Here is a 25,665-nt window from a genome sequence, read left to right on the forward strand (position 1 = left end):
ATGAAAACTGACTTACTTAAAATCCCAGCTGACTCTTAAATGTATACTGAGTGTCTTTGCTTGTTCCTGTGACATTTCTCTGAGAGGCAAGAGGCCTAGAGACTGAAAACTGAAATTGTACATCACAGAGCAGGACTCCTGTAAAATGCCACTCAGTGCTGTGTGGAAATGGTTTAATTCAAGATCTTAATCTCTTTCCTTGACACTCTGAGAGAGTTTTGCACATTCCCTCAGAAACAAGAAACTCCTGGACTTGAGAGGTGACTGCAGGAGGCATCCATTTAATTTCCTATTTCCCACCAATATCTGTGGTATTGGGGCAATTTCAGTCCTAGATATGTGATGTGGAGAACACATATTCAGGTCAGCAAACTGCATGTGGGAAGTGTTTGTTGTCAGCTTGCATGCTGAGAATTTAAACCAAAGTAGCAAAAAGTTCATTCTCTTGGAAGTGATGCTTCAGAGTAGCAGGAGGTATTCTACCATTACTTCTGTTCTTTTTAACTTTGTTTTTATGGAATTTGCAGGCCATATGTTATTTGGACACACTAGATGTCTCGTTAGAAGCTGTTAAAAGAATTCAAAGCTGAGGAGTTGTCTTTTTTCTAGAAGAATGTCCCTTACACAGCTAGATCAATTCCAACACAAATTTCAGTTTGGTCTTTAGCTTTGTAATGTGCCAGAGGTACCATTTGACTTTTCTAGGCTTAATCCTCCATCTCTTTCCTAGGAGCTGATGCAGCAGAATGACATTGGCTACGTCCTGAATGCCAGCAATACTTGTCCAAAGCCTGATTTTATTCCAGAATCCCATTTCCTCAGAGTGCCTGTGAATGACAGCTTTTGTGAGAAAATTTTGCCTTGGTTGGATAAATCAGTCGATTTTATAGGTGAGTAGAAAATTTTAATTCTCTCTCTCAAACAGTGTTTGGGTTTCTCTGTGTGTCTGCTGTGCTGTTTTGGCTGGAGAAGCCCTGAGTTCTTTCAGGGTAGTGTGAAAATACCCTCAGGATCTATGGACATGATCAGCATCACTTCATAAGCACAGGAGCAAAAAGTGGGGAGATTCTGCCACTGCTTGTTCCTGCATTACAGAACAAAGACACTTCAGAGCTGCTTTCAGGCAGCCTCGTAGATGCCTGATGTATATCTGCAGAGAGTGGGTTAGAAATTCGGACATACAACTTCTCTCTTTACCTTTGGGAAGTGAACTAGACATATTTGAAGTAGCCAAATTGTTCCATTGTGAATGCTTGCTTTTTACTTGTATATAAAATTAGAAACAATCACCTTTCCCAGACATCTAAATAGGGCTGTTTATGTGCACATTAAAATGAGCTATGCTGTGACTGCAAGATATTTCCTGTGTGTAGTCATGCTTTTTCTATACTCAATGCTACTACACAGTGCTAGAGGAAATAAGTGAGTTTTGTTTCAAGCTTCCATGAGATTTCCAATTAGCAGTTCAACTGGAAGCTTTGAATAATTTTCAATAACACTGCTTTCTTTAAAAACTTTTTATCCTGGTATGATGCTGCTGAGTTTGACAGTTGCCAATTTCTTTTGCCACGTAGAAAAAGCAAAAGCATCCAATGGCCGTGTGTTGGTGCACTGTTTAGCTGGGATATCTCGCTCTGCCACAATTGCCATTGCATACATCATGAAAAGAATGGATATGTCCTTGGATGAAGCTTACAGGTAGGGACAAATCTTCCCTTCCTAATAACTCTTGTGCCTGTTGCCCTGTTTTTAGGTGGATAGTAAAAGGTTCTATGACCAAGGGTAGAAGCAAACATTTTCTCATTTATTTATTTAACCACTAATAACATTTATTAGTGGTAGTTCACTGGCCACATTTGTTTTAAGCATAGGTTTCCTCCAGAAACAAGTTAATGGTATTGAATAGATATCACACAGCTAATATTAATTGCCCACTGGAGAATGATCTTTGATCCAAGCAGGCAAATGCACGGAATGTAAACTGCCTATTCAATGTATGTGTCTTGTCCTGCTTCTGGCCAGGAGAGGCATGGCCAGGACCTGGAGATTATTCTGTGCCACCTCCTGCCACTACTGGGAGCAGGGGAAGGATCCCTTCTGAGGCAGGGTCAGGTGCTCTGGGGTTTCTACATGGTGTGAATCATTTGCCTCTTTCTCACACCCTCTGTCATTACTATGGTGCTGTTACTGTTCGTTTTCTAATCTCATCACTGTTTTCAGTAAATTGTTCTTATCTCAGCCCATGTGTCTCCAGTTCTCCTCTCTATCCTGCTGCAGAGGAGCAGCGCATGGTTTGGGAGTGTTTTGGTGGGAGCATCGTTCCTGAACCACAGCTGTTGTGTACAAACACACACGTGTAACAGCATCTTGTGAGCCACAGGGACAGCAGAATGGTCAGGGTTGAGGACAGAACTGAGGTACTTACAGCCACACTTAGGACAAATGCTGGGCTGGATCTGTCTCCTGCAGTTTGGTAGTTCTCACAAAGAACTGCCTGAAACTGAAATGCCCAGGAATGGAGAAAGCTTCTTTGTTGCTCTTGAAGTCAACCAAAAACCATGTGAGAAAGCATTTTGAAGTATCACTTTGGCATTTGGTAATATTTGTGGAGACCCCCTTCATTTTCCTCCTTTACAGATACCATTTTTTCTCTACTTGGATTGTGAACACTTTCCTACCCGCCAGGTGTCTTCGTTAACTTCTGTATTTACTTTAAACAAACTGCTTTGTTGTGTTGTACAGAAAATGATGATTTTCTTTTTGATGGGCTCCCTGGCACAGCTAGTGCATCACTGTAAGGAGTAATGCAGAAGCAGTTTGAGTAATTAATTGCCCTGGAGCAGGGGCAGAGAAGCCCCTTTGGAATCACCTTTGTGTGATTCCAAACCACCATCCCTAAAACATGGGATGAGGACAGAGAGATGAACACTGGATATTGCCATGTGGCGCATGATTTCCAAAGAAACTTTTCTTTTAAGCTGTTGAATGTTGTTATGTGTGCAGTGAAAAAACTGCATGCAAGAGGTCCCTGAGCTACAGCTCTCTCCTGCTGTGTTTGGACACTTCCCACATTTCCTTACTAGAGCCTGCTGGTAGCTTGGTGTTGTGCAGGAATTTCAGCATGGAACAGGTTTGGTTAAGAAGTTAAAGCTCGGTTTTTCAGGTAGATAACAGGCATGAATTACAGTAGATGTGGATAGATACTGTGCAAGGTGTGAGCTCAGTGAAAAAACCTGCCTGGTCTCAGGCTGTAGTGGCTGAGGGCAGAGCTGCAGAGAACTAAACACTGCTAAAATGCACACACTTGAAGGAACTTCTTCAGAGAGCTTCTAAATTTCTCCATGAAATCTCTGCATTAAATTCTAGTTTGTATCTTAATCAAAAGCATTAACAGAGTGTGAAGGATTAATCCCACTAAGTCTTTTTCTCTTAGGAGTGAGCAACTGCTGTGAAATTTATATTTCATCATATTTCCTTTGATATGGCTCAGGGAGAATCATCTGCAGGAACATTTCACTCATTTAGATTTGGGATCTCTTGTTGGCCAGGCTTAAAAGAAAAATACTTTTCTTTGAATTAGTGGAAGTCATTAGATAAAATGTTTATCTGACACTATTACAAAAATTAAAAGGTGATACTATTATTTGAAGCCAAAGTCAAAGAAATAAACTTTTAAAATCTTTTGTATAATGGACTATTTAAAAGAAATAAACATAAGAATTAAACATGATACATGTTTTCCAATTGGAAAAAATAATCCATATTTTGAGATGAAAAAGTTTGCAAAGCTTTAAAACTTGTCGGGGGATCTAGCATGCTTTCCTTACTCTTTTCATTTTTAAAAATTCTAGTTTTAAATCTGGGACTGCCCAGTATTTTGGAGACAGAGGAGAAAGTGGAGATGAGGAGAAAGTGGAAAGAACAGAGTGTTGGGGAGGCTACCAGAACACAGGCAAGAAGAACCTTCCTTTAATAACTAACCCAAGTACAACAACTTTGACTGGAAAAAAAATGAACAAAGACTGAATTCCTGGGAGCAAATTGCTAAAAACCTTCACATCAAATGCTAAGAGGACAAACTACAGAATTTCTCCTGATGAGACTCACTAGATTTCTCCATTTGCCAGTGTTAACACTTCTTGGTGGAAGTTGTCACTATCAGTTTGTGCAATCTGATATTCCAGGTCATAGTGTCAGCTTGACTACTCCTAGGATTGTTTGTTCTCTGGCAAGTTTTAAAAAATAGTAATAAAAAATGCAAGTTTTGACATTTTTCATGTGCTAGCATGTACACACATACACAAGTACAACCTTTCCATTTTTCTCACACCGCTTTTCATGACTGCACACTCATCTTCTGTACACTCCCCCAGACAGGTTTTATTTTTAATAGTATTTAATTTTCCCAGTGACACATTATATGTGTATTTGTACTGGATTTAGCTCCTCGAGGTTTCTTCCCTTGTTAATTCTCTTGTCATCTGGTTAAGCATAGTTCCAGGAATGTTTCTTAAAAAAAAAAAACAACAAAACCAGAACTGGAGGAGGAGGGATTTGGGCACCTCTGTTTTGCAGCCTGTTAAAAGCAAAGTACTTATTTATCTGTATTGCAAATCAGGCAGGTAGGAAATAAGTATTTATATTTAACTTTGAAATAAATAATAGAAATAATGTGATACAAGTCTTTTGTACATTTAGAATCCTGGTTCAGCAAAACATTTTCCCTATCATTGCACTTGCAGTGCATGAGTGGATTGGCACACCTGTGGCAGCCAGGCTGCTTCCTACAGCACCTAAAAATACCCAAAATAGGTGAACTCTTCCAGGAATTTGGCAATTTTCTTTCCCTGTACTGCTGAAACCCTGCAAGGCTTGAGAGAGGGTTTTTGTTTTAATGCTGCATTTGCACCTTTCTAGTTTTGGTCACCCCATCAGTGGTCAATTATAGCGTGGGGCAGAAGTCGCTGGCATTTGCTGGACAAGGTCAGAATGTACTGGGGGCTGTCTTGCCTGACAATGCAAACAGGGTGGGCAGCGCAGTAGTGACACGAGAGGGGTGACAGGAACATGTGATGTCACTGGAATGGTGGGGGAGGCGCCCACTCTCTGTAGCACATGGGAAGTGGTCTCTTGGCTAAAGCTCAAGTGCTGTTCATGCAAAACTCCAGGAGTTCTTTACTCTGGTCGGAAACCAAGGTAGCAAAGATCCCAGGGATGAAGTAAATAGGGACAATTATTCACTTGAATCACTTGTGGACATCATGAAGAGTTAAAATGTTTATTTCCCCGCACACTTTTTAGCCACCTTTAAACTACAGAGACAATTGAGAGCAATGCAGCAAGTTATCATTTGGCTTTAAACTGCCTTTTTTTTAACTCCATCCTCAAGTTACTTATGCTTGATTGAATCTTAGTCCGAGTTAAGAATAGGCTGTAGATGTTATACAACATTCAGTATAGGGTGTCTTATAACTGAGCAGCAGGCTCTTGAATTAATTCTCGCTTTGTTTGTCCCCTCTTACCAGATTTGTGAAAGAAAAGAGGCCGACAATTTCTCCCAACTTCAACTTCCTGGGCCAGCTTTTGGACTTCGAGAAGAAGCTCAAGAACCAGAGCGGTCAGCCTGGCCACATTAGCAAGCTGAAACTCCTGCACTTGGAGAAGAGCAGCGAGCAGGTGCTGGAGGTGGGGCAGGGCAGCCTCTCCCCCGGCCAGCTCTGCCTCTCCGCCGCCTCGGAGCTGCTGGAGCCCAAGCCCAAGGGGGGCGGGCACCCGGCCCCGCTGGAGGACGGCCCGCTGGTGCAGGCCATCAACGGGCTGCACGTCTCCCTGGACAAGGTGGAAGACAGCAACCGGCTGAAGCGCTCCTTTTCCTTGGATATCAAATCCGTGTCCTACTCAGCGAGCAGCAGCTGCGTGACCGCATCGGTGCAGGGCTTCGCCTCCTCCGAGGACACGCTGGAGTACTACAAACACGCGGCTGCCCTGGAGGGTAGCGGCAAGCTGTGCCAGTTCTCCCCCGTGCAGGAGGTGTCGGAGCAGAGCCCGGGGAGCAGCCCCGACAAGGAGGAGGCGGCCCGGCCCCAGGAGGCCCCGGGCCCGTGGCCGCTGGACAGCCCGGCCTCACGGCCACACGCGGGCCGGGCCGGCGGCAGCGCGGCCGCGCCTCGGCCCCTGCTGTACCCCCTGCACCGCAGCGGCAGCGTGGAGGACACCTACAGAACGAACTTCGTGTTCGGGCTCTCCACCAGCCAGCAGCACCTGGCCAAGTCCGCCGCGGGGCTGGGCCTCAAGGGCTGGCACTCGGACATCCTGGCCCCGCAGCCCTCGTCCCTCACCAACAGCTGGTATTTCGCCGCCGAGTCCTCGCATTTCTACTCGGCCTCGGCGGTGTTCGGGGGCAGCCCCGCGTTCCCCGCCTACAGCTGCAGCCAGCTGCCCTCGGGCTGCGAGCAGCCCAGCGCCGTGCGCCGCCGGGCCCGCCAGGCCGACCGCGGCGACTCCCGGCGCAGCTGGCACGAGGAGAGCTCCTTCGAGAAGCAGTTCAAGCGCAGGAGCTGCCAGATGGAGTTCGGGGAGAGCATCCTGTCGGACAACAGATCCAGAGAGGAACTGGGCAAAGTGGGCAGTCAGTCAAGTTTTTCAGGCAGCATGGAAATCATTGAAGTGTCCTGAGGGGCAGAGGCTCTTGTGACTGTGGCAGAGCTGCTCCCCCAGCGTGTGAGAGGTCCCTGTAAATCTGAAACTTTGGGTAAAAAGGTGGGGGGAGGGAAGAAACAGAGGCTTTGCTTTGAACCGGAGAAAGGGTGGTACTGCAGGGAAGTGACCGCGGTCTCTGCCCGAGGAGACCAAGGTTGCTGCTGGGCTTTTCTCCTCCCCTCTCCGGGAAAAGGGTAGAACATTTCACGGACCTTTCCCTGTCAGAGGAAGCAGTTCTGTGCAATGGATTGCCCATCCTTTCAGTGGCTTTTAACAAGGAAGCTCTCTTGGTGTCAAACCCTTTCTCTGGTTCCACTGAACCACGCTCCTACCTGTCAGAACTAGTTTTGTTCTTCCCTCCCCGTGCCTCGCATCTTCACCAGTGCACCTTAGCCCTGACACTGAGCCAACCTCTGGAGGGAGACCTTTTTCCTATATGAAAAGGGGACTGGGAGCGATTCCAAAGGCCATAGGGACCGGTTACAGCAAGGCTGGTCTGAACACGGCGTTCAGACAAATGTAAATACTGGTGTAACTATTGTTCTAATGAATAGGCTGTAGGTGATTCGCTAGAGAGCTGCTTCAGAGAAAAAAAAACCCCAGTACCTCAAAAACACATAAAATAAACTAGGGCTGTATGGCTGCCACATGCTGGTAGTGAGTTCATAAACAATGTGAACAAGTAATGACTGGCCACGTTTCTTTTTTTTTTTTTTTTTGGTTGTTGTCTTTTAAAGCTGTCCACGCACATGATTCAGTTGTGGCTCAGCAGCAATTCTTAAAAGAAGATGAATGAACCATACTTAGGACTGTTTCCCCAAGTCTTTTGATAAAGTATTTGTATTTTTGATATTAAGCTGACTTCTGGGAGAGGGGTAGCTGCTTTGGCTTCTAAGCTATAAAGGAGTGGTTGATACCTAGAGCTACATGCAAGAGAAGTGGCTGGTATGAGTGGCCACAACACACTTTCCTTGCCAATTAACAATTCAATTGCTGAAAAACAATTCAAATGTTTGGGTTTGGGTTTTTTTTAAGGTAAAAATGAGCTGAGGAGGGCTTTTGTCCTTAACTGAGCAGTTCCAAGGTGTAACTGCAGATGCTCAAGGTACAGCCTTGAGCATTCTCACCCTCTGCACCCCAGGGCAGACGCCTCAATCTCGAGGAGGTGTCACAGCCCTGGTTTCACAGGAGATGAGGCACAGCCCTTCTCATGTTTTTGACAACGACCCAGCTGCTTCCCCTCCCAGCTTGGCTGCTGCTCACCTTGGGCTACATGTGCACATTGCCATGAGAGATTTATGGTCAGCGAGCGATGGTACCAGAGCCACTGTGTAAAGCTGCATCCTTCCTGCCCCCAGGGCCTTCCCCAGCACCTCTCAGAACACGCTGAGGGAAAACTATTGTTTTGTCCCATTTCAGTGCAGGCAGCTGAAAATTGTAGTAATAAATAATTAACCCTGGCCAACAGCTTTAAAAAAAAAATTGTCAGCAGCAAACTGAAGCCCTAATTCAAGTCAGCAGCTTGGGTTATGTTTGGGGTTTTTTTACTGTAAGTTTAGCTAGTTTGTAACTCAAATCTCAGGTTTTACTATATTAAAAAGTGGAGAAGATTTTTGTCATTGTTTTGTTTTGTGGCTAGGATGTGACTTTAATTTCCTACAATGGACCGTTGAAAATAGCACTGAAAGCTACAGCATTGATTAACTTGATCCTAAAAAGTGCAAAAGGCACAGAGAGAGAAGGCACCAGGAGTCACTGAGCCCAGAGGCTCTTTGTGCTGCGTGTACAAGAGGCTGGACAAAGGGCCTGGGCAAGGGAGAGGCTGACATCAGGCTGACATCACCCTGGACACGGTGTCAGGTGCTGGCTGTTCATTGAACGTGCTGCCACTTGTCTCTGTTTACATCTCCAGTGGAAGTGATTACATCACAACTATTTTTAGCTGTGTGTGTATTTGCCTATGTTAACAGTTGAACAGGGCTCCTCTCAGCCACATTTCAGGAAAAGCCCGTGGCTTTGATTTAAACCAGTTAATGGGAGTTAACATGTATCAATCCCTAGAGGCAGAAACAGATTCTTCCTCTTTTGTGCTCCTTCAGACACGTGTGTTCTCCCCTTCTTTGTATGTTTGGGGTTGGTTTGGTTGATTGCCTTTTGAAGAACTGAAATCTGGTCTTGTGGCTCCTCATGACTCCCAGTGTGTTCTGGATGAATCCAATAGGCTCAGTACTTATAGGGGGCAGGTTCCCATAGGAGGAAGCCTTAACCCCCTGTCCTGCACAGAGTGGTGGCCTGGCTCATACCTGAACTAGAGTCCTGTCCCTGAACAATACTGGAAATGGTTTGCAGAAGTCTGAAAAGCAAAGTGGAGAATGTGAGAGGGGAAAAATGTAAAAAAAAAAAAAGCGTACATATTCAATATGAATATAACGTATGGCATTTGGTGTGTGGCATACTTGGCATGTTTGGTGTATGGCAAGCTGGTGAAATGGTTCAGAGAGATGTGAGTTTCTCATCTTGTTGTGTCATGAACATTACCTGTATGTTATGATGAAATAAAATCAGAAATGGTACCCGTTTATACAGAAGGCTGAGGAAGGAGTTGTTGAGTGTTTTACCTGCAGCAGAACCTGCTTCTTGGCCCTCGGGTCCAAATGGTTGCTCTGAGGCAAACTGAAGTATTTCTGCAGTAAAGCCTTGAGCTAATTCTGCACTTCCAAGAACATTAATAAGAGTCACCATAAATAGAAAAGGAAAGCGAGCTATTTCTTGCCTTCTGCAACACCCACCCCTCTTGGGAAGGGGCTGCTTTCCTGGCATGTAAAATGCTGCCAAACACTTCTGGAGAGTTGTCCTGCTGCAAGAGATCGCTCACTTTGAGGAGTGGATTTCAGCTGCCGTTTCCAGGGACCCTCACCATGCTCCATTGCTGTACAAAGCCAAAGTGTGACACTACAGGCAACTATGAGGCTGGGGCATCAGGCCATAAAAAAAAAATCCAAAAAGTAAAAATAAACCAGCAGCAAAATAAAAAGAAACCTTGTAAATCTGCCTCTCTCTCTTTATTCAGTATCACCTGTGCAGGTGAGAGTTCATCACCATACTGCTTTCCCAATACCAAGTCCCAAGCATTGCTGCTCACATCTTCTATTCAAACTGGACATCAGTGCCAACCAGAACTGGGACACCATCGGGGGGGGGGGGGAACCAACCAGCATTTATTTTCATTCTAGGGATATGTTTCCTCTCAAACCCATGGCAGAGGCAGCCCAAGAGCAGCTGAAATCAGCCACCTCCATGTCACAGAGTGGTTGCAAATTAAAGCTGAGATAGGCCTGCACTGCCCAGACACCACGGTGGGAAGTGGGAATGAAGAATGAGCAATAAGACAATTGGAGAAACAACACACTTGGAAAAGAGCCACACTAAAAGTTTTAATGCTGGAGCTGTGGAACATGGAGCACATAGGAAGCTGAACAGAGTAACCACCCAGAAACCATGGAGTGCTCAGCCACAAGGCTGGCAATCAAAATATCCTCTGGCAGCTTGGGAACAGGAGGGATGTTCCAGCAGTACCTCGGGAAACTACTGGCACACAGTCTGAGAGAGGGGCTGACTCATGCAACCAATGGGCCTGTGAAAACGTGTATTTCTACTCTTTGTGTAAAAGCTTGAAGGAGGGGAAAACACACTTTAAAATATTTAATGATATTTAAATATATTTAATTTAAAACACATATATTTAAAAAATAAAGCAACAACAAAAATTCTTTTCTCTCCCCTTCAGCAGATCTTCACAGGAATTGCCCTGCAGGTAGGCTGGCACTTTAGCACCCTGTCAATGCATACAGTGACAAAAACAACGGAAACAAGAAAGCATACCTGCTCTGCTTGGGCAGCACAGTGACCAGTATGAGACACAAGGAGCACCAGTGGCAGCACAACAGGGGAGTTGCAACAGCAGAATCAGGGGAAGGGCCAGAGCAGCTCAGGGCAGAGGGGAACCACAGCTCCAGTGACTCATCCTGCTCCCCAGCTTTTCACAAGATCATGTATCAAGAAGCTTAGCCTGTGCTCAGACCACACACCACCAGAAAACAGAAAAGGGCAGCAGTGTCTGGTTTCAGGGGAGCACACCAGATTATTCACTGTTCATAGCACTACATTTGTGGTAGAAGTAACAGCTGGTACATTCACAAAAGATACCTGAGGCCTCCTCCAAGAGTGTTTGGCTTGGAAAAGAAAATTCATATGCAGAAAGGTGATTCCAGGCACATCTCCAAGCTCCTGCTAAACAGCATGGGAGGGAAGGATCAGTCTTTACCCTGAGCATCACTTGCATCTGAGCTGAAGCTGAAAGCAGCATGTGGAGCAAAGCCAACAAAAAGCAGCCAAGCAACAAACAGCAGCTCAAGAAGATGTGGCAGGACACATCTCCCCCTCAGCAAGAGGGCCAAGGACTTACAGTTCCTGAAGGAAGTAACAATGTTTTAAATAAAACTGTAAACCATCATTCAAGGGCATTTAGAGGGTGCATGTTCTTACAGTACCCATACGAGAGACTATCACCTGTGGAATGAAGGTGATGACATGTGAGCATTGGAAAAGGTTGGCCTTCACATTTCAGCTCTAATTTCTTTCTAGTTCAGTTATTATGCCTTCCACAACCTACCCTTGCTGTTCAAGAAGCTCTGTCTGTGAGGCCCAGCAGCACAGCCACAAGTTTAAAGACCAGTGTTCCTAGTTACAAAGGTTTTCTCCTATTCTCAGCCCAGCGCCTTGGCAAATGAGGAAGGAACTGATTTGCAGCCTTCAGCTGGGAATACTATTCCTTTGCCCTCATTAGCACTGCAGGGAGCAATGCTTTGATTTGATACTTAATGGCCTGAGCCCAAATATCTACAAGCCTCAGAGAAGTACCTTACAGGAGAGAGCATCTGTCTTGACATCCAGTATCAGGATCTTCCCACTGGCACAGGTTTCCAGCACACCAGGGTGTGGGACACTCATGATCCCGTCTGGCAGACAGCTGAATGTCACACATTTTAAACATCCAGACAGAATCATCTGGACAAAGAGGACAAAAATGGCTGCAGCCACTATTTAAAGCAGCTCAGTATCCTTGTTTCTGATGGTGGGAGGCAGAGACACATTCCATGATGGAAACGAGGACCCACAAGGGCATGGCCATGACAAGCAGCTTTTCCTGGGTTAAGCCTCATGTAAGCTTTTAACAATCCAAGTGTAAAACATGGCAGGAAGCTTGAACAAGGATGGAATTCTCATGTTTTATGCTGGGCAACACACAGCATATGCCTATGTACGTATAACTGGGTAAAACCTCTGGGGTGGGAGCAGCAGGCAAGGAGACCTGCTGCCTTTGCTAAAAACCCCCCTGGTGAGTTCCCTGCCCTCCCTGAAGCAGTCAGTCCCACTTCCCAGGGCATCATTCCAGGGGGCTTCATTTCTACAGGACTCTGCATCTAGACAGTGTTCAGCAGGCCCGGGGATCCATCCACCACTGTGCACATCTAAGTTGGCTGCAGTCTGCATGACAAAAATTCACATTACATGACCTTTGGGAATGCAACAAGAGAACAGCCTGTTACTTCTTGCCAGCAAGCAATAATTATTAACAATCAAAAACCTACTGCACTCTTACTTTCAAATGCTCAGAGACAACCTTTTGCTCTTAAGTACTAAGACATATTGAAGCAAGTTGCCTTTGGCAAATGACCCTGCCTTGTGCTGTACTGGAAGCTGGGTTGTCCCTGACTGTCCTCACTGCTGGAACTGCACTCCTGACACACGACAACCCTTGTGGTTCATGGGCTCTTCAGCCTTGGCTCACCTGGCAGGAGGCAAGAACATCCTGTCACCTTTGGAGCAGGTGGTTGAGAAGGGCCCCATGGCTTCAGTCGTTCAGCAGCGTGCCACCACCAGCTCCTGGCACAAGGGCAGCTAAACCAACACAAAGAGCCAAAGGACTTCTCGTGTCTCTCCCCTCCACCCTCATGCACTTGAAGAAGCAGCTGTACCCCACTGGTAAAAAAGACAGCACCAAGGTAACTCGAGTTTCCCAATGAAAAAAGACACCTTGTGTCCAACTTTAAGATGCAAAGTGAGCAGGTTGGTACCGGTGCCTGTCAGAGGGACACAAAATGCCACCAGCTGGGGCATGGGGACATTGTCAGGGCAAGGGGGAGAGGAACGCTAAGGTTTGCTTTACATTAACAGACATACATATCTAGAACAGTTACTCCTTTACAGCCTCATAAATTAGTGAGCCCATAGAAACAGGAGCCTCAAGGACATGCCAAAACCTTGCCATGTAAACCACGTTAATTATGATAATGACCAGATTTTAGTAAGCCAGTTCCTGACTCCCACATTTTCACCTATAAAACACACGTATTTCCAAGGCCAGGGGATCTCAGAAATACCTTCCAGTCATCTAATTGTCTAAACCCCAATGGCACAAAAAGCATGTTAGAGGGTTCGTCACACCCCATATCCCTTTCAATTTTTTTAGTAAAAAAAATAAATCAGATGAAAGGATATTCCTCCTCTGTAAACCACAACTAGTCACAGCAATGAAACAAATGTGTCTGCACAGGCAGTGTAGTGGCAGAGGAGACAGGAGGGCAAGAGGAGGGAGTTGAGAGAATGGTAAATCATCTCCTCCAGGGAGCTCCTGGATTCCTGGCTGTGTGGCTCCAGCAGCTCACGCCGCTCTCCCTCCGGTTCCCTGGCACAGAGTCAGGCAGCAGCGCTGCCCGCTCCCAACACCTGCCAATGGAGCCTGCTGGAAGTGCTTCCGTGCTGAACGTGGAGCGTGGAAGGTAACGGGGCGGGGAGCTGCCAGAGCGCTACAACCTCAGCTCCCGGTCAGGTTTCATGGAGAAGGGCTCCAGCCGCTCCCCCTCTGGCAGGAGGCTGTTCAGCCGCTCCATCAGCGGCACCGTCTGGTCGATGCCCATCTGGATTCGGCGCAGGATGGCAGACATCTCATTGACCTTCTGGATCTGCTCCGCATACTTGGCGTACTTCTTCTGGCGCTCCTGCATGAGGCTGTAAAGAGTTTCCACAGAGAGGTCCATCTGTGTAAAAACAACAAGCACAGCAAGGCTCATGAGGCCAACTGTTGCCGCAGACCTTTCAAAACACTCTCCTTCCCAAAAGCAACCACCTTGGATGCTTCACTAACAGGAGGTAACAGACAGGTACAGAGGAACTCCTTGGAAGGTACATAACCAGTCTGTCATGGGATGGGATGATTCATAGTTGTATACCAGGGAAGACATATGATGACCTCAGTTCTCCACCCAAATACCTAAATATCTGATCAGAAAATTCTTCATTTGCAGGACTGCAAGCCAACAGGCGCTGCCAGGGTTTACCCAATAAACCAACAAACACATCCTCCGAGTTATCCAAACCCAGGGGACCGTGGCCTCTGCCTACACCTGAACTATATTTTCACTGGAGATCATTCATTTGCAAGCGTTAAACTCTACCACAGTTGCCAGTGCTATTTTTTTCTTAGTTTAGCCAGGCTACTCTGCAACTAAGCCATAGCTGTTATTACCATTGTCATCTGGAAAACTCCCGCCTTGAGAGAACCACAATGGACTGCTAGTGTATCTAATTTCCCTGAAACCCAAAAATAAGAGTGTTATAACTGACCCCAGGAGAGACATTAAGAAAATTAGCCATGCAATTAAACACAGTCAGTACCCAAACATGGCTCAAGCATGATGACAATGACAGGAACTGCAGTGCTGTTCCTGCTATTGAGTGATGAAGGCAGCCTTTATAATTCACAGCCCATTTTTCTGTTGAGCCAGACCTGCAATCTCCAGGCAGGATTCAGCCAGTAGCTGCCAGTACGTTACACACAAGCCCAGTCAGATGGTTTAAGCTGTAAACCATCCTAAGATACATATCCTTTACATATCCTAAGATATGTACCACATGTTAGGGTTGTTCCAAGCCCTCAAGTGCACACTCAAATTTTGGTTACTTTGGCTCACTGTAGCTGTACTTAACAGCCCCAGCGACTCCAGTGCACTGGCTCTTCCTACTGGGATGTCTTTGTGGAAAGCAGTCCCCTGGCTTGGAACTCAATACAAGCCCACAGTGGCTGGGAGTGAAGGGCAGGAGAGGACACACCCTGAACAGTTTTAGCCCACTGCCACCTCTTACCACTGTTTTCCCAAATCTTTCCCATCTAATTGCTCCCAGAGGAAGGAGGTCACTGCTCACAATGAAGCAGCCTCAGAGAATCTATGCTGAGAACTGGTCTACCAAGAAGCAGAGGTACAAATAACATCCCTCTCCTGAACTGTGTGACAGAGTCAACCCATCTGGTGGAGGACAGTGACCATACATGTCACCAGGGACAACACACATTTATCAGTGCAGTGCTAAGAAAACACAAGGTGCTGACCTGACCTGACTTCACAGCACTGAACAGGCAAGGTGCAATCCTGACCCTGTGTCCAGTGCTGTGGGTCTGTAGGGGAGAACCTGCAACAAGGGAGGACTGGGTGGACATGGTACAACACTGGAAGCCCCACTGAGGAGGGAGGGCAGCAGAGAGAATTCTGCCAACCCATTGGTGGCAGCAGGGTTTGACACTGGGGATAAACTGCTGTAGTTGTATGTGCTCACAAATCTCCCTTTCAAGCCCTGGGGAAGAGGTCAAGTCAAAAATAGTAAAAATAGTTGGGCAAGAAAATATTTTATTGAGAAACCTAAGTTACAAACAGCATTGAAAACAAACACAAAACTTTCTGCTGAACTTTCATAGGGATTAGGGGACATTTTTCCACCCCATCACCTCCATCAGAGCTCCATATGGTACCAATTGGCCTTTTATTTCACCTGCACTTTCTACTGCTCTCAGGCTGATTCCTTCCTCTTTGCCTCTGTGCTTTCCTGTGAATTCCTTCCTCCATGCCTTCATGCATGGGACAAAATAAAAACCAGCAGAGCAGGAAACTCCAAATAGAGTGGAAACCATTTGAGCCTACACAGGGGTTTCTATTAAAACCCCAGCTTAATAATTTAGTAGCTTGGCGCTAGCTCTTTAAAGGAGTGTGTAAAAGCAGACCACCACCAACCAGCAAGTTCAATCCAGTGCCTAAAAACATCCTACCTAATGAGAGACAGTGGCCTGGAGGGGCAGCCAGTGGGAAACCTGCCAAGAGCCAGCATGCCTCATTAAATGGACCAGCATGGGGACCCAGGCAGAAACCTCCTCTGGTTCTGAAGTTCTCAAGTTCTCCCCCACTGGCAGATTCTCCACATGGCCTCACAACACTGTACAAAAAGCAAAGCTGGCACCTACCAAGTTTTCAAGCAAAAGACACCCAAGGCCCCCCTTCCTCTCCATTCCAATAATTTCCATCTGCTGACTTTTAGGTTCCTTGTGTAAGTATGAGTAACATCCACTTACTGATGGGGAACAAGGGGAGAAGCTGATACTGACCTGCAGTAGGAAGAAGAAATACAGAGTGGCCTCCAAGCACTTTGCTACCTTTGGACACATTCACAAAAGCCATAAAAAAAGCTGCCTTACAAGAAAGAGAAAGGGTGGAAATGAGTGTTTCCTTACACCTACCATCCAAGTTTGCCTGCTGAAGGAGACCACAGCAGCTGCACAGCCTGAGACACAACAGGGAGAACTGAAATGGAGCAATTGTGAGGAAAGGTCAATTTTTACTCAGTCTGAACCTGGTCTTTTTAACTATTAAAAAAAAAAAAAAGGAAACTATGTGTTAATTCCTGGAAATAAATGCCAATGTTTCTCTCAGCTTTCCTTGAAGCAGGCCTAAGTACACACTTACATCCTTCCTACCTCCTCCCCCTCCAAGCAAGCTCCTCCAGTGCCAGCCCTTGTGCTTTTATCTCTACTGGCATGCAGTCCTGTTCTTCTGGCACTCAGATGGGGCCTTCAGGTTCAGAGGGTCAGCCCTATTTACCCACCACAGAGACTAACACTGGCTTGCAGGAATCTATAATGAGTAGGGAACACACATAAGAATGCACCTCATTCCTATCTATTTAATTTCATACATCATACAGTAGCATTAAAAAGCATCTGGAAAAGGGGAGCTTTTCTGGAAAAGGGAATTAAGAGTCTGGTCCCTTGCCTACAGCCAAGGCAGTCCAAGACAGCCTCAAGGGTCAATGAGTGAAGTTGCCTTCTCTGAGCAGTTCCCATCAACTCCCAAGTCCCTGACATGAAGCCCTGCCACATTCTCATCTGGAAAATATTCAAGTCTCAGCCTTCTTGTCCATCCCAGACTGTGAAGCTCTCTGGGAAGCCCAGCAAGACACCCCAGAGCCAGTAGTTCTTCCCTGTCCCAAAACCATCTGAGAGTGTTCATTTGAACCATCGTTTCTGCTCTGGTTGCTTCAAGCTTCCTACGATGCCAGGCCACCAGAGCTGCAGACAACTGAACCCTCTTGCCCTGAACTCATCAGATGTGACAGATGTGAAGCAGCATTGTCACCAGCCCCTGACAACCAATCTGTCCTTCAAACATCACCACTCAGTAAGTTACAAACATCCCCAGCTTAGTGGTATACAAAAGTTTCTGGAGAGTTAAAAGACTGGACTTGAAGCCTGTTAAGAAGCAACAGAACAAAGCAGAGGGCAGAGCCCAGCATGTGATGTCAGAGTCCTAATTTTCATCAAAGCAAGATGTTCTGCCCCATCTGGAGTTGAGAAAAAAAGATGTGCTCTCAATGAAGGGGTGAGAGCTCCAAATGCAAATGTTATTTCTTTCCAAAAATCATTCCTCCTGTCAAAGTAGCAAACCTGAGGCTGGACATGCCCAGAGTAGAAGACAGGATCTTTCTTCCCTTCCTACATGAAAAAGGATGGAGGTATTTCTTCAGTTGTTCTTTCAGAAGCATAGATCCATAAAAATGGACAAGCCTAAAACTCACACTCCAACATGCCACTCTTTTTTTGTACAGTCAGTTACATTCAGAATTGGTGTCTGCTTCTGTTTCAAAGCTCATGCCTCCTCTGTGGATTATCATCAGCAGGACACTAATTTTGCCTCAGCTTCACATTTAAACATGAAATGACATCTACTGGGCTTTTCTTTCGTCAAATGAAAACAGATTAATAATTACTTCAACAACACTGCAAGATGGATATTTCCTCACTTAAAAGGGCCCCTGCATAGCCCCTCCTACTACACCATTCACATTGTCAGCCCTGAAGCTCCTCTGCATTACACAGGCCCATTTGTAACACCACACTGATGAAACACAAAAACAACTGAAGATATCGCCAGACATCTTGCACACCAAAAATTCTTGCATTCATTTAAAAATTCTTCTTGGCCCACACTGCCAAGCAGAATAAAGACATTAATTTAGCCCACAAAAGACTGAGGTCAGCACTGGCCAATGTTCAATTCTTTTCAAGAGACTACACTGAAAACAAACCAGTGCCCATATATATACATATATATGCACAAACACATCTATATATACACTTCTTACCTGGCATAGTTTTATAGTACCCCTATCATGGGCATGTGAGTGTCATAAGCTCTCAGAAACAGAGGTCATATCTTGTTAGTTCAATGACTGAGAGACTGAAAACTGCAGCTAGACACATTTTCCCTGGTTGCAGAGCATGCAAATGTAATCAGAAGTTCATTAAACTTGGAATCAAATTTCTAGAGAGGCATTGCTGACATTCACAACAAAACAAATACATCTCATAAGAGGATTCAGACATTCCCAGCTTCTCCAGCCCCTCCTAAAATGCCTAAAAGGCAAGAAGATGTTTTTGTTCCCCCCCCACATTTAGTAACAGCCTTCAAGAGCTCAGCCAGACATGCATGTGTCCTTCTGTCCCAACAATTTCCTCTCAGCTCCCATCCCCTATGGCTGCATCTCCAAAATACACAGCTCTTAAGGTGCAATCCTTATTCCAGAAAGTTCTTTTTCTAGAACAGCACTCTCAGCACAAGCAGCCTTTCTTTCACATTGTCAGGTGCTTGACTGGGGTTAAATGAACATCTTCCTGCAGCTGCACACAAACCACATCAGAAAGTGGCAGGCGGGAACATGACTGCATGGAATATTAGTCACAGTGTGCTGGTGTGAAAATACTTTTCAATCAACACACTTAAAACTGAAGACAGCTCCTCTTTCTATACTGCCTGAAAACAAATGTGCTCAATGAATGGATTTTTTTTTCTCTTCCCCTTTCTCTTTGGTAATGTCACGCAAAGTCAGCACAATAGATTGCAATGACTTCCTGATGCTGGGAACATCCCCTGTTTCTCCCACCCAGCACACACTGGGAAGTGATAACCTGACTGGGCACCTTCTGTGCCAGGGTACAGAATAGAGATGCCCAGCCACGGATCCCACCCCCTTCTCTTCAGCTTCAGCCATGAGTACAGCTCTCATGGAGCTGTACCCTTCCTCTGCCCCACTGCCACATAAACAACTATAGTTTGTGTTTAGGATTTCCTTATCACATCTAAGATCAAATCCACTGCCAAAATATTCCTTTTGCTCCCTCTGTGATCTGTCATTTCTGTAAACAGTTCCTAAGGGTTATTCTATCTAAGAATTGCACAGATCCCAGTCAAGTTAGAGAACGAAGAGTAACCATTTTAACTGGCTCTGGAACTGAATTATAGCAATATTAATAGGCACATCAAGGCCCTTACTCCTAAATATCTAAATTAAACCCATGTTTAGTCCCTTAGTTCTACAGTAGATACATGAGAACATGTATCAACATAAGCTGCCGCACCTCTAAGTTTGATTATTCTGGGAGGCCTTGGGACAGACAAAAGCATTCAGAATTCCAAAGAATAAGAAGGTTTGTTCTTGAAATAAGCTTTTCCACCTTTATGTCAGCCTTTCCCTGCCTCTTGTGTTATTGGACAGGAAGGTGTTTGTCACACCCACACAGCGTGGCCTCCTCAGCCCACATCTCCCTCTCAGCTCCAACTGGAGCCCTCCTTGCCTGAGAGCCACGAGTATCCCTCTGCCAACTGGCAGGCCCCCAAGATTAAGTTATTGTTGCTATCACTGACCAGTGCTAAAAAAAGAGTCCCAAAGCTATGACTGAAGCAATACCTTCCTCTTGCTTAGACCTAATGCACCCACAGACTTCCAAGTGTTTAAAAAAGGTAGGGCCCCACTTCACAGAGGTGAGAGAATATGGGCAGCAAAACCTGACAGCCAGCTCTCCAGTTTGGACACATCTCCTCTCACAGTCCCATTCTACTGGTCTGTCTTTACTTATATTTCCCTTTTGTCTTTCAAAACAGCTAAACTATTTTCACAAAAGCAAGTGAAACTCAGGGCACTGCAAAGCAGCAGTCACACCACCCTACTTCAAAGGAGCTGACTAAGCACAAGCTTAGTTCTGCACCTAAGGCCTCCAAACAAACTGATTCTTCTCAGCCTCTCTCTTCAGTGGTTTGGTGTTCTGGCCCATGAGCTGGCCTGACTACCAGCCTGATAGTCACAAACCAGCAGGGTCACATGGTGAAAAGCACCATCTCTCCCCCCTGCACATGATCCTGGGTTCAAATCCAGGGTTTGCTGTCGTTGTATCAGGTTTAAATGCACAAGATTCCTGAAAAAGCAGAAAGGAAAAAAAACCCAAAAAGATCCTATTTTACCAGTAAGCTTTCTAAACTGCCACCAAGGAAAGGTCATTGTAATTTCTAGCTCATTTTCTTTGACTAATAAGAACACCTTTTTAGAGCTGTCATTTGCTACTTTTGTAGAACAATCTACATCCAAGAAGTCACCTCTAAAATTTATGATGGCTAAAAGTGTTAAGTTACATCCTGAGCATTAGAAATGCTTCCATACCTATTTTAAATAACCAAGTTTAAGAAAAATAAATACAAACACCCCACCCAAACAAGATTATTGCACCTGCATGTGCAATATTCTCACAAAACCTCTCTTTTGTGGAATACAATTCCAGAGTAATTAATAACACATTCCTGATCTGTCTTCCATCAGCTGTTCCTGGAAAAGAAAAAATATGTATCTATTACAGAACTATTGCCTAAAGGATAACTTGTACAACTCTTATTTCAGGCTACCTAATAATTCTGCTAGAAAACACAACCTTCAATCTCCTCGTTTCCTGATTTTACACTGCTGACACATTACTTGCCCACAACACTCCTATACCCAGCCAGAGCTTGAATGTTACAGACAACAACAATTATAAATTGCTGTTTATAAATTTACCCTTATGGGGTTGTTTTATAATAAATTTCAGTTTTGTACTTTCAACATGTCAGAATGACTAGCTTTAAGCAAGTTGGTTTTCCCATCACAAGTAAGATTTGAAAAGAGATGACCACTATCATTAATGAGATGTTTCTCAGAAAACACCACTATTCTCATTTCACAGTGAAAATAGTCAGCATCATTACATTTGCAAGCCATCTGCTATTTTTTCTCAGCTTCACAGATGGGACTTGATAGCTGTAGGTCTTCTTTTCCACATGTCCTACAGAAGTCTTTCAGAAGGGAATGATATTGCTGTGTTTAGTCAGGGTTGGACACACTAAAAGAAAATTATATTTAAGTAGAAAATGTTCTTAAATCTGCTCTCACAGAATGTAAAGGAGCTGAGTTTTAACTATTTCCTACTGTGTGTGAAGTGCTAAAAGGATTATCTAAGACTCCCTCTTTTTTTCTCTGGGGAACTGCAGACAAAGCTGGGTTCACACACCCTGACACACTCACACTGCCAGTCCAACACATCTGGGTGCATCAGACCTCCCTCCATATGCTCTGCATGCCTTGGATACGTGCAAGGAGGCTGCAGTGTTAGATGAGCATGGACATGAGCCCAGCAGTGAGGATTTGGGGATTTCTGGACACCTGAGACCCCTGATGAAGCTTTTGCTCTTTTCCTGCCAGCTGCATTTCTCATATGAAAGTCCAAATCAATTTCCCTTCACCAGGGAAATTCAAAGACACATCAGTTCTAACAAAGTCATTCACTGATAACCTGAAAAACTCCTGAAATATTTATTTGTAACTCTTCCTTCCATGTTTGAAAAACACATGAAATGAGCCAAGTATACCCCATTGATGTTAAGGGGAGGATCTACTCCTTCATTCCCAGAAGAGAGACTTTCAAGGCTGACTCCAACCATAATTCCACAGTGCTGAAGCTCAGAGGTCCCAACATCTGGACAGTAAATCTTTGGCTTCAGGAAAGCCTCAAGGAAATCTTGAGCACTGTATATTGTTTACAGACCAAGCTCTTCTGAGGCTATAGACTATTGCTCAAAATACAGTAACAAGAGTACAAACCATCAGAGATCAGTGATTCACACAAAAGTTCAGCGTGACACTAGTGCCAGCTCTGATTCACTCTGAGCATTCATGTTTATTGTATTCAGCTGCAGTGGCCTTAAGATTCACAGAAAGCTGAGTATTTCTTTCCTCTTTTTTATGTCTACTAATGAATCTCTAGAATAAATTGATCAAATGCAAGAAGGAATTTGAAAATTTGTACTACAATCTGGTAAAAGAACTTGTAATTGAAAAGTAAGTAGTTCAGTTTCTGTGTAGTCTTATGTCAGGCATAAGGAAGAATTAAATTCTACAGACTGGATAAAGCAAAAGGAAAAGCTATGACCCAAGAATCCTTTCTGACGTAAAAACTCCTATAAACTCTTTAGCATATACTTTTGTTACGTTGATTTCTTTTACAACTGCTACCTGAGCCTCTTTTTCAGCTGGAACTCACCTGATTGGGGATTTTGTCTTTCAGACAATTTACAGCAAGTCAGCAGTCACTCTTCAAATGCATCACTTGTTGTTCCAGTTTAAAAAAAAGAAAGCGTAAAAGTTTTATTTTTTTGTCCAATTCTCTACAGTTTTGGCACGGTTCATACATGTGGTTACAGGGAATTCTACTATACTATAGTTCAGCATTTTATCCAGACTTCTAGAGGTAGATGACACATCCAGTCAGGAGCAATGGCCACAGTAATTAATTAATAGTAAATCATATGTTTCATACCTCCGAGCAGTGTTGCAATAATTGCTAATAAATGCTCTCATGCAGAGGCATTCATGCCCCAGTGGCACAGAAACATTTAGGAAACCCTACTCTTCATAAAACGTGAGATGGGCAGATTACTTGCACTAAGGTTTTGTAATGCTTTCAACATGAAGTCACCTCTGCAGATCACATCTGATTATTGCCACAATGCTCATTATGGGGTTGCTAACACAAGGTCCACCCTGCTCCCTCAAGTACCAACTACCATCTTAAAGTCATCAGTGCTAGTCCAAATATTTGGAAGTAAGGCTGGCTAACCTATCTAAAACAAAGATTAAACTGCTGAAAAGCTTCTAGCCAATATTCCTGGTACCTCCACACTCCAGCCCAATTCTCACTTAAGGGCAGATTTGACACCTTGAAAATTCAATTAAACACTGCAACAGGAGGGAAGAGTTAAGATTGAAACTTGTGACTTGACTTTTCCTATATCAACACACTCCTTCAGGGAGGGAGAAGGCCATTTTTAGTCTACATTAATGCCAAACTGATTTAGAAAGAGAAATCATATCATTTTCTGTCATCATTTGACTAAACCAACGAGCAAAGCTTTTTCCAGTTTCCTCCCGGAGGTTCTCCACTCCCCACACGTCCTTACAGCCCTTTTCTTATGTTATGAGCGTTATGAGAGCTGCACACAGTGTGTCAGATGAGATCCCTCATCTTTGTGCCAGACAATCAGCATCCTCTCCTTTCTCCTGGAAGTACAAGCTGTGATGCACCCCAAGCTGATACTTGCTTTCTTCCTATCTCAAATCCCTTTCATGCCCAAATCCACCATCAAGTCTGCTAGTTTGGTAATGAAATATAGCACTTTGTATTCCTATTTGAAGTTCTACAAACTTGGGGCAGGGGGTTGTTGGAAGTTTTTTCCACCTGAAAAAACAAGGCTAGAATAAGAAATCCAGTTTCCTAGTTAAAGCAAGCTGTGAGAAGGAACTGAATTACATTCCTTCTGGTATCTGATTGTCCCAGATTGAAAAAGCAAGATGTATTCTATTTGCCATCTGTATGGCAGTTGTCTTCTGTTAAGTGGGCAGTTTTTCCTTATCTCTTCCACAATCAATCCTCCCTCCGGGGAGACATCTGCTGATAATGGCCTATTGAATGTCACTGCATGACTGATAAGAACTGTAACATCCCATTGGGAGATGCTCTGCCCAGAGGGAGGAGCCAAGCATTCCTACCTGGATATAGTCAGGAGATTCTGGCCCACCAACACAGCTTTTTCTGCACTTGATTTCCCAGAGCCTCTTCCACTGCCTCCTCAAAGGAAGGTTACACCCTTTTTCTGCAAGATCACTGCTCCAGCAGAACCACACCTGACACTCCAGGAGGACTGCAGCCACAATTCCAATTGGACTGCTACCAACACCCTGTCCAACAGGGTGTCAGGCTTTATTCTGACTCTGTCAGTGTTGTTTTGGTTCACTGCATTGTTTATTTTATCTTTTTATTTTCTTCCCTAATAAAGAACTGTTATTCCTGCTCCCATATTTTTGCCTGAGAGCCCCCCTTAATTTCAAATTTACAACAATTCAGAGGGAGGGGGTTTACATTTTTTTTTTTCCATTTTAGGGGAGGTTCCTACCTTCCTTAGCAGACACCTGTCTTTTCAAATCAAGACACTGATGATCATAAACTCCATGTACTAATCCCGATGAAAGTTTACTAAAAGGCTTTGCATACCAGACTGGGGATATTCAGTGACAGTTTCTTAAACACCTAAGCTCTATAACAATACAAACCTTTCTGACTGCTAGATGCTTGTTCAAGCTTAATTTTCTTCCTTGGAAATTGAGTTGTGGAAAGGATTCCAGTTTAGATCTTTCCTCAAAAGGTCATAAAGCACAAGAAAAGGGAACATGCTGGAATTGATTACACACATATATTCTAGAAGCAAGGGACTGGTCTTTTTTATGACACCAGACAAAGTAAAGTAGTGCATGTCAGCAAAACAGATTTCAGACTGTCACCGGTGCAAACAATCTTTCCTCTTCCTTTATAACTGCTAAATCCGTTCATAAAGTTCAGGTACAACAGAGCACTGGCCATCTGCCTCAGGGATACACTGCCAGACATTAATTCTCTATATTAAAATAACAATTGTGAAGTTTTTTCAAGAGCATTTTCACATTTTGGTGCTGGCTGGATAAGACACCACTCCACCACTTAGGTATTCAAACTACTTGCACAGCAGACTGAAGAAAAATGAGCAAGATCAACTAAAGGACATGAAGATTAACATGTTTCCAGATCCATAATACTGTGCTTTTCTTTCTGCATGATGGTGCCTGTTGAGATTCCAGTCTTTATAAACAACACTTCATTGCTCAGGAGAGGAGACATAAAGAGCTGGATAGATTGCCACAGTCCTCATCCATCAACTTCCAAGATGCCAAAGACTAAATTTAAGGTATTTATTTCTTACAGAACACAACATTACCTAGTTTTTGTTTTTTTTTCTAAAGGGCTATGTGGCATTTAATCTGTTGAAAATACAAGTGACATTTCAACCAAAGTTCTTCCCCTTTTCAGAAATATTACAGCACAAGGAATCTCAGGCCCCTTTCCATGGATTTGGGGCATTGGTAATTTAAGTCTGTGAACCAAAAGGCTCAATTTTGCTTGCAAGTTAACACAGCCTCATCTAGAACATCTTTATATGTTGTGTCAAAATTAAATGCATCTCCATTTTCACTTTGGCCAGGCTTCTTTTAACAGGCTTACTTTTGATTCCCTGAGCCCTCACCTTTAATGAGCCAAAAGGTAGCTTCATGGGCTGGTTCATATGGGCCTTAAAGCAAAGGCCTGAAGCTGAAGATGCATTTTGTACTTATTAAAGCCATTCCTCTTTTCCTGGC

At 44.4% G+C, this 25,665-nt stretch overlaps 2 protein-coding genes across 6 annotated transcripts in view; one reads left to right on the plus strand and one right to left on the minus strand.

Annotated features, from left to right (window-relative positions):
* DUSP16 (dual specificity phosphatase 16) overlaps positions 1 to 9,280 on the plus strand; it is a 63,059-nt gene extending 53,779 nt beyond the window's left edge. For all 5 annotated transcript variants that reach the window (XM_053977281.1, XM_053977277.1, XM_053977278.1 and 2 more), the window contains exons 5-7: positions 731 to 890; positions 1,575 to 1,698; positions 5,526 to 9,280. In XM_053977281.1, the coding sequence (XP_053833256.1) occupies positions 731 to 890; positions 1,575 to 1,698; positions 5,526 to 6,675 (1,434 nt within the window). In that variant the 3' untranslated portion in view covers positions 6,676 to 9,280. The remainder of the gene's footprint in view (positions 1 to 730; positions 891 to 1,574; positions 1,699 to 5,525) is intronic.
* An 833-nt stretch (positions 9,281 to 10,113) lies between these two features.
* Positions 10,114 to 25,665, minus strand: part of BORCS5 (BLOC-1 related complex subunit 5) — a 57,341-nt gene continuing 41,789 nt past the window's right edge. The window contains exon 4 of the mRNA XM_053977282.1: positions 10,114 to 13,799. Coding sequence (XP_053833257.1) covers positions 13,569 to 13,799 — 231 coding nt within the window. The 3' untranslated portion in view covers positions 10,114 to 13,568. The remainder of the gene's footprint in view (positions 13,800 to 25,665) is intronic.

The sequence above is a fragment of the Vidua macroura genome, chromosome 5 (assembly GCF_024509145.1).
Source record: "Vidua macroura isolate BioBank_ID:100142 chromosome 5, ASM2450914v1, whole genome shotgun sequence".
Taxonomy (NCBI): Eukaryota; Metazoa; Chordata; class Aves; order Passeriformes; family Viduidae; genus Vidua; species Vidua macroura.